We start from the raw sequence: 8555 nt of genomic DNA, 5'->3' as shown, positions 1-8555 counted from the left end.
AGAGAGAGAGAGAGGAGGGGGGGGANAACTTGAGCTTCCTGCACATTTCAGAATGAATTTATACATATCTAGTTTTACAAATTACGAATTAATTAAATTTTCAATTTTAAAACAATCCAGCTGAGATATTTTTCACAATAAATTTTGTAGTACAGAAAACCCGGGTTCGAAATATTATCCAAATGGGGTAATATTTTTCGCAATAAATTATTTATAGTTTTTAAAACATTTATTAGCATCAAATCAGTAACGGCTTTCTAAGATGCTTTGCAGCACTAATATTAAATGAATTCACGGAGAAAAATGTTTGATTAGATTAACTGGAATTCTGATGGAAAATGAATGATCCAGAATTCTGATTAAATTTACTAGAGATCTAGTTGAGATAACCAACATTCAAAATTTCTTTGATCAAATCTACTAGAATTCTAGTAGATTTAATCAGAAGTAAACTTAACCAGAATTCTGCATCGTTCATTTTCCAGAATTCCAATTAATTTGACTAAATATTTTTCTTCAAATGTTGTCAATTAATTTATAATATTCCAGCTTCGATTTAGAACTGTTTAATTGTTTATTTCAAGATTGACAAATAATCGTCGCACAGTTAGTTTGAACTGAAAATTGTATAAATTTATAAAAAATATTCTAATCATAATTTTTTAACTATGCAATTATATATAATCACAAATGCCGAATACTTTTCTCTCTCTGTATAGTAGTATCATTTACTTATTGATAAGCAATATCAATAAACTGATAAGCAATTTAATAATTTGTGATGCTAATAATTTATAATAATATTGTAATAATCTGAGTTAATGAGAACCTTAAATCTGTAAATAATTTATTGCGAAAAACATTACCTCAGCCGTAATCCTATAAGATTTGTCTTATTTAATTAATCCTACAAGAAGAATTAGCTCATATATACTGAGGTACACGGATTATTGATAAATAGTTATTTGATTTCATATAATAGAAAAAGAATATTATGTTTAGATAATTACATGCCTAGCGGAATAATTTTTAATGCAATTTCATCCACTCAACGATAATTCTGTATACTTAAGGATGATTTAATAAGATACATATACTGAACATATAATACATAAACTGAAACGTTTATATTTAAAGGTCACATTGTACAATTAGAAATAAACAAAGTTTTAATTATTAGATCCACGGTGAGAACTTGCGTTGGCTTCTATGCTCTTTTATATTACATGCACGAGTTAGTAATCCTATAGAATTTCTCTTTAATTTATTTAAGATTTATTTTCATCTAAATTTAAATCACCTAAATTTAAAAAAGTAACTTTAATAGTAACGTTACAAATACATTTTATTCCTTTATTATATAAGATAATAATATTTGCATACATAAATTGCAAAACATAAATTCTGAACATATAATTCTTTAAAAACAGATTCGATAAAAAAGATAATTTATTAATCCTGCAATATAGATTTGTAATTCGTATAATTTTTTTCTATAATAGGTATTTCTCTATTAGAAAAATATTATCTATTAGAATATCACATCAATTTTTTATCTATCAATTTTTTATCGACGGGCTAAGAAAAAATTATATACGATATATCTCATAATTTCCATAAAGCAGCTGGTCAAGAATCATTGAAACATATAAGAAGACATCTGAAGATGTTGATTTTTATCGATGCTTCTCTCGTGTCATAGTCCATTTCTCCGCAACCTAGTATGGTGCAAAAGTTCGGAAATATGAAAACTACAAACAGCGCCGTTGGTCTGGGCAGCCATGAAGGAAAATATACACCAAATAATTCTGTTCCTGATTTAAGTCAAAGGTTAATAGTAAATTTTACGTTTAATATGATTTTACATAATGATACTTTATAATTATACTGTTAAACAACAATATTTTACACAAAATAAAATTATGAATAATTAATAAGAAAGAACGAAATAAACTTTATCAGGGAATGTCATAACATTCTTCCAATTTTATGTTTTTATTTTTATAATAGATTTGCTGGCCTATCTGTTAATACTGGAATGAATGACTGCATGTTTTCGAGGACAGCAACACCCATGTACCATGCCGAACTGTCACCCGCAATGTCACATACTTACATCAATCAATACGCTGGATCCGAGTACCATCTGGATAGGGTCCAGACACCACAAATGCCTTACATGCCTTTCGACATCGACAGTTACGAAGATTATAATCACTCCATTTATCGTCATAATGCTAGGTATGAGAATAATTTTCGATAGTTTCCATATTTTCATACATTCTATTTTTTATACTATGAATTGCTTTGAATTATTGTTGCTTTAAATTATAACACACATAAATGACGTTTTGCACATCCTGTTAAGATTTCTGAGTACTCACCTTCACCCATATTGAATTGTGACATTATAAGCGAGAAATAACACGTTGATTTTTTTTACATTTGTAAATAAAACAATTTGTGAATAAAACAGAATAATGAGAGCGCTGTAAAACTTTAAATTAGATTATAATAATGCAATTTTTAATATGATTGTTCTAATCATTCTGCATAAAAAAAGAATTAAGTCAATATAAAAGAACCATTAATAAAAATAGTATTACTTGGATTTTATTGGCATTAAGTAAATAATAAAAATAGCACTATTTGGATTTTATTTTTGATACAATAAGATAATGATGCTCCAGATAATAATTCTTCTATAGATAATGTATATTAAATTGGATAATTTTCTTTCTTTATAAAATAAGGTATAAAATGAGAAAATATTAAATGTTTGATAAAATTGAAAGTTCAGCAAAACCTGCTTGATTTTTTTTTGCAGTGTCCATATTTCTCCGAAGCGCTTTCTGTGAACAAATTTTTTCCCATGATTTAATGGCTGCATTCAGCAGAGAAAGCAGCTTCGCAATTATTGTAAAATTCTTCAATATCATTGATTTATAGGCCTGTCCAATTTGATCTCCGAAGTCAAAACACAAAGCTATCGACGCAAGAAAATTCAATAGGAGTAAGATTTTAGGAACTATAAAGTGTTGATAAGCGTCACTCATAAGAGGAACACCAGGTGATGAGATCGGGGATTTTTATGTGCTTTTTAATAAAATTTATACAAAATTATACTGATATTTTTATTTATACAGTATATTTTTCAAATTATTACAATAATTATTTAAAAAATCGTTTTCTTCGAAGCTATGGGCCAATGGCTGAAACGGCCAGATACGTATCGAGTTTTTTTTTTCGCTAAAGAACAGTCTATAAAAAGCGCATCAAAATCCTCGATTCCATCATTTAGTTCCCTTTATCAGATACATTTAAACTTTACAGTCCTCGAAATCTTGCCCACATTGAATTTTTTTGTGTCAATGACATTGTGTTTTGGCTCTGGAGCTTAAATTGGACACGCTTGGTTTATATATTTAGATCTACAAGGAATCAAAAGTAAGAACCAATTGTATTGAACAATTTTATTACGTTATTAATCCAATCCAGATTGATGCAGACCACTCGGGCCGAATATGTTATAAATTTGTAGCATCTCTGTTAAATAATGTTAAAATCATATCATTGAAATTAATACAATTTTTTTATTTTATAATTACGAACATAAAAATTATTAAAAATAAAGAGATTTAATATGAAAATTATTGCTTATGCTTGAAAATATAGTGTTTCAAGTTTTGATTTTCGGTTGAAGCTATAGTAGATGCTATTCGGAAAGATCAAGTTCTCGAAATGAGCAGCAGCAGGATGAGTTGCCTTTGCCACCTGGATGGTCAGTTGATTTCACACTCCGTGGTCGAAAATATTACATCGATCATAATACTAAGACCACGCATTGGTCGCATCCACTTGAAAAAGAGGGTTTACCCACAGGATGGGAGAGAATTGAGTCTCCTGAATACGGCGTTTATTACGTCAAGTGAGTGAACTTGGAAGAGGATTCGACAGGCCATCGATATATGTCACAACAAAAATATCTCGCCTTTCTTTCTCAGCCACATCACGCGCCAAGCTCAGTATGAACATCCGTGTTACCCGCATGAGATGCAAGCTGTGCGGGTTGTATCACCACCACGGCATACTCACTTTCACTCTCACAGTGTTTTGGTGCCGGCCAATCCATATCTGAATGAGGAAATACCACATTGGCTGTACGTGTACAGCAGAGCCTCAATAGCTTTAGATCGTAAGCTGCGTTGGGAATTGTTTCGTTTGCCCGAGTTGGACTGTTTCAATGCTATGCTCACCAGACTGTATAAGCAAGAACTGGAGGAAGTTGTAATGCGTTATGAGGAATATAGGTGAGAAATAAGTTCGTCGAAACAATGATGATCTACATTATCTTCAATACTAATAATGTATAATCTTATCTTTACATTTTGTATTTTGTATATTTTTGTCTTTGTAGATCGGCATTACTATGCGAAATGGAACAAAGACTGAAAGAATTAAATCCAGAATCTGGTAATTCTAATGTTGGTGCTATTGCTTTACGAAGATCTCTTCCCTAAGAGAGAAGTTTATTAAACAATCAATTGTTATACATTCTTTCTCTTTTGACTGATTAAAGAAAAGTTTCCTGGAAGTTTTATAATAAAAAGCTTTATAATAAATGATTGATAACTCTGTACTTTGCAAATGTATATATAGTGTAACACCTAGAGAAAATTTTCTTTTTTATAATACAATTATGCAGCAATATACAAAAATGGTTTTTAAAAAATAAGAATTATTAATTGTGTTACCTAAATTTCATTAGCAATCGCTTTTTTATTTTTCTTATTCTCTTTTTCCTGAGTAATCTCGTCCTTACATACAATATCAAAATCATTGGTAAGTGTCAGTCCTGTTACTTGATATACATGCATATTACCAGGTGTCTCACTTAAAAGTCGATAAGATAATCCTACAAAAAAATAAATGTTTCGTCATACTCTTCAATAAAATATCAAAATAAAATCGATAAAAAATGATTTACTTCGTTCTGTAGGGTCTTCTGGCATTTTATGTTTTATAATTTTGTAAAACAAAACACCAAACATATTCCATCCCACGATAGCATAAATTATCGCAAGTTTTCGTCTAATGTTCAAGGCTTCTTGTTTGTTTTTTATTTTGCTTCTTATGAACCATCGTTCCAACAATTTTTTAATCATTTTTTGGAGTTATGTGCGAGCGTAAAAGTCATATAACCTATATAAAAGAACAATGAACTATTAGAAACGTTTACTCTCACGTCCAATTTCCATCGAGGGTTCAATCCGGATCAGAATGTAAGAACCAATTAATTGCAGTCGAGCATTCTGTCATTCGACTATAACAGGGGAATACTCGACTGTTGGTTGATTACATTCTGATCTAATTTAAACTCTCGGTGAAAACTAGGCCACATTAAAGACCGTCGAGACTGGGCAAATTTTCATGAATTTTCTATTAATAGGGCCCGGGAGGCCCAGAGATAATTGAAGAACAATGACGATACCGACAATTAATAAAAATTTATGATTATTAATATAAATATTTTGTTAATACATTATTAAATTTATGATTTTTTATTATATAAATAAGTATGCACACTTTTAATGCTATAATATCTTATATATTGCCGAAAAATTACAATTTTTTTCTCTGCAGTTATTATCTCTATTGATAATTAACTCGAATGATGATATTAAAATCAGTTTTAAATAAAAACTGAGTATTATTAAATTTTTAACATATGTCTAACTAATAAATTTAATAAATCGTGCAAAACTAATAAAATTAGTACCATATTATTACTTTCTTACTCTTAATCACTTAAAGTTTAACAGGCACGCGAACTTCCATAAGTGCTGACCATTTTTTAATAGTAGATGCTTTCCGTTTGATGACACAAGTGTCGTTCCGTCCTTATCACCCTCTGAATATCAAGAAAGATAAAACGATGCTTATGTCGATCTATGTCGATCAAATAGAAAGCATCCAATATCTCGTCGGTGAGCCATGTAGAGGAATCCTAGATTTGTAAGAGAAGCGCGACTGGTGTTAAGTTTTGATTGGTCATTGCAATTACATGATTAGCAGCCAATGATGAACTAATTTCTGTGTACTGTGTAAAAATGGATAATTGGTAAATTTCATAGTCTGCCTTGCAAACGACGCAGACCAGAGAATCTCACAGGGAGAGAGTGGTAAATTGCATCGTGACCTGTCTCCTCTGGACATAGACATCAAAACTCCATAGACATGGAAGAGATTGGAGAAAAAACTGGTCACGTGACCCCTCATCCTGATGTGGGTATTCATGTGATTCAATTTGCCACTCTCTCCCAGTGAGGCTCTCGCGCGATAAAATGAGATGCGGTAACTAATGAACACATTAGCTGTAAGCTTATTGGTCGCATCACATTTTGCCATGCGGCAAGCGTTTCCGCGTCCAGTATGCAGAAGTTATTACGCGAATGACTTATTTTTAGTACTTCTTCTAATAATTTTTAGTATTTTCGCGATACTGACTAAGTTGGTTACGCTTCTCTTATAAATATAAAAGATATCGCCATGTATGCCATGAGTTGAGTTGAGTTATAGCGTTTTTTATTTATAGCGTATATTTTTATCAAAACTTGGGCTCTTCTTAATATTTACCTTTATCAATCAACCTATTGTACTATAACCCATGGTATAAAAAGTAAGGTGAACCATTTCCACGGATGCGCAGTGGATTGAAAGTAATGGAGAGATCTGTCAACCAATCAATTTTTTAGTTCATTTACAGAAATTCATATGATTCGTACTGCAAATAAGTAAATTAATAATTTTTTTGATTGGTCGAACTCCGCCATTATGCGCAATGGTTCACCTTATATTAGGTGTAATAAAAAGAAATCCATTATTTTTCCATTGAATGTCATGCAAAAATAATGGATTTCTTATTACTGCACCTAATATATAATAATTCCATTATGCTATAACCTATGAATGAGAGAAAACTAATCAATTTTGCTTTCTACACTTATCCAGTGAAGCACTAAAGGCAAAAACCAACTATTTATTAAAGAATCACGCATAATTACTTTTCTTTGCTGAACGCAGCCAATCAAAAGGAACCAAGATGGCCGATATGAACCAAGTATATCTAGTGCTTTATGCCTAGACTCATTTCAGACTAGACTCATTTCAGACTAGACTCATTTCAGACTAGTTGCTATTTCATTTGTGCGTCATACGAGAAATGCATACAGAGCAGAGAGATCCTCGGGACCTTTTTGTCTCTATCAACAGGCTTGAAAAATTCGTCGCACAACAAAAACGCATAAATGAAATATCACCTTAAAGCGGCTAGTCTGGGGCTCTCCCTATTCTTGAAAAATATCGCATACGAAAAACTAGAGATGTACTATAGTTTTTGTAACATATATTATAGCATTTCCCTAGTTTTTTATATACGATGCTTTTCAAGAAGAGGTCCCGGGGATCGATTCTGTATCTTGACAAAAATTATAAAAGTGAACGAATTTACTAGAATACTGATAATTTCATTGATCAACACCTAGTAAATTTGCTCACTTTTCACTTCTTTCAAGGTACAGAATTGATCTCCTGTTTCTTGAAAAGTATCGCATACGAAAAACTAGAGAAATGTTATAATATATGTAACGCATACTATATTTCCTTAGTTTTTCGTATGCGATACTTTTCGAGAATAGAGGCCCCCCACTCAGACCAATTGAATGTGATTGGATCTATAAGTAACCAATGAAATTCATTTTTACTTGGTGAACAGACTAGCCGCTTTGTCAACTTGAATATAATCAAATTGGAAAAGCAATAAAAATTTCACAAAATTTTATGAATTGTTAAACGCAATATTCTTTTATTAATTTATATTAAGATTAAATTTACTTAAAGTAACAATCATGTAAAATTATGTGCAGTTTAAAATGCATTATTATACATTGAAAAAATTTACTTTTAACTTCCCAGTAAAAAAATTTTTCATACATGAATATAATTTATATAATTATATAAATATGTACAAACATACATAAACATACATAAATATTCATAAATATAATTATATGAAATATGTCCATAATACGTCCTCATTTCTTTTGTAAAATTACTTTTTAATATACCAAAAATAATAATAAGAAAACATAAAAAATAGTTAAAGGCACAATTTTCGTATTGCTATTTTCAAGAAAAAATCAAGTTTGATAAAATATAAAAGGATTGCTCACATACAATTGTATAAAATTATATATACAGTTATGTGTATTGTAATTTTTTTACTTTTCTCCAAACTTGATTTTTTTCTAAAATAAACAATGCGAAAATTATCCCTTTAATTAATTTTCATGTTTTCTCATTATTATTTTTAGTACACTAAAAAGTAATTTTACAAAAAAGAAGGATTTAATATGAACATGCATGAATATATTTCATATATGATTACATATGTTTATAAATATTTATGCATGTTTATGTATTAGGTGTAGTAAAAAGAAATCCATTATTTTTGCATGAAATTGAATGGAAAAATAGTGGATTTCTTTTTACTACAC

The 8555-nt window shown here is 30.1% G+C and overlaps 2 protein-coding genes across 2 annotated transcripts in view; one reads left to right on the top strand and one right to left on the bottom strand.

The window, feature by feature from the left end:
• LOC105621407 (scaffold protein salvador) overlaps positions 1–4520 on the top strand; it is a 6202-nt gene extending 1682 nt beyond the window's left edge. Inside the window, exons 3-7 of the mRNA XM_012202877.1 lie at positions 1703–1830; positions 2011–2241; positions 3704–3928; positions 4005–4310; positions 4418–4520. Coding sequence (XP_012058267.1) covers positions 1703–1830; positions 2011–2241; positions 3704–3928; positions 4005–4310; positions 4418–4520 — 993 coding nt within the window. The remainder of the gene's footprint in view (positions 1–1702; positions 1831–2010; positions 2242–3703; positions 3929–4004; positions 4311–4417) is intronic.
• A 234-nt stretch (positions 4521–4754) lies between these two features.
• LOC105621462 lies at positions 4755–5165 on the bottom strand. Its single transcript, XM_012202930.1, has 2 exons — positions 4988–5165; positions 4755–4915 (listed from the first exon to the last, which is right to left on the bottom strand). Exons 1-2 carry the CDS (start codon positions 5163–5165, stop codon positions 4755–4757), a joined length of 339 nt encoding a protein of 112 aa, XP_012058320.1.
• Positions 5166–8555: the final 3390 nt, after the last annotated feature.

This window comes from Atta cephalotes (genome assembly GCF_000143395.1).
Source record: "Atta cephalotes unplaced genomic scaffold scaffold00033, whole genome shotgun sequence".
Classification (NCBI taxonomy): domain Eukaryota; kingdom Metazoa; phylum Arthropoda; class Insecta; order Hymenoptera; family Formicidae; genus Atta; species Atta cephalotes.
This window is presented reverse-complemented; position numbering and strand designations above follow the sequence as displayed.

Excerpts from the sequence above, each read along its gene's own strand:
- LOC105621462 (XM_012202930.1), bottom strand. The coding sequence starts at position 5,165 with ATGATTAAAAAATTGTTGGAACGATGGTTCATAAGAAGCAAAATAAAA. Across the intron at positions 4,916-4,987 it reads AGAAGACCCTACAGAACGAA|GATTATCTTATCGACTTTTA; the intron begins GTAAATCATTTT and ends ATTTTTTTGTAG.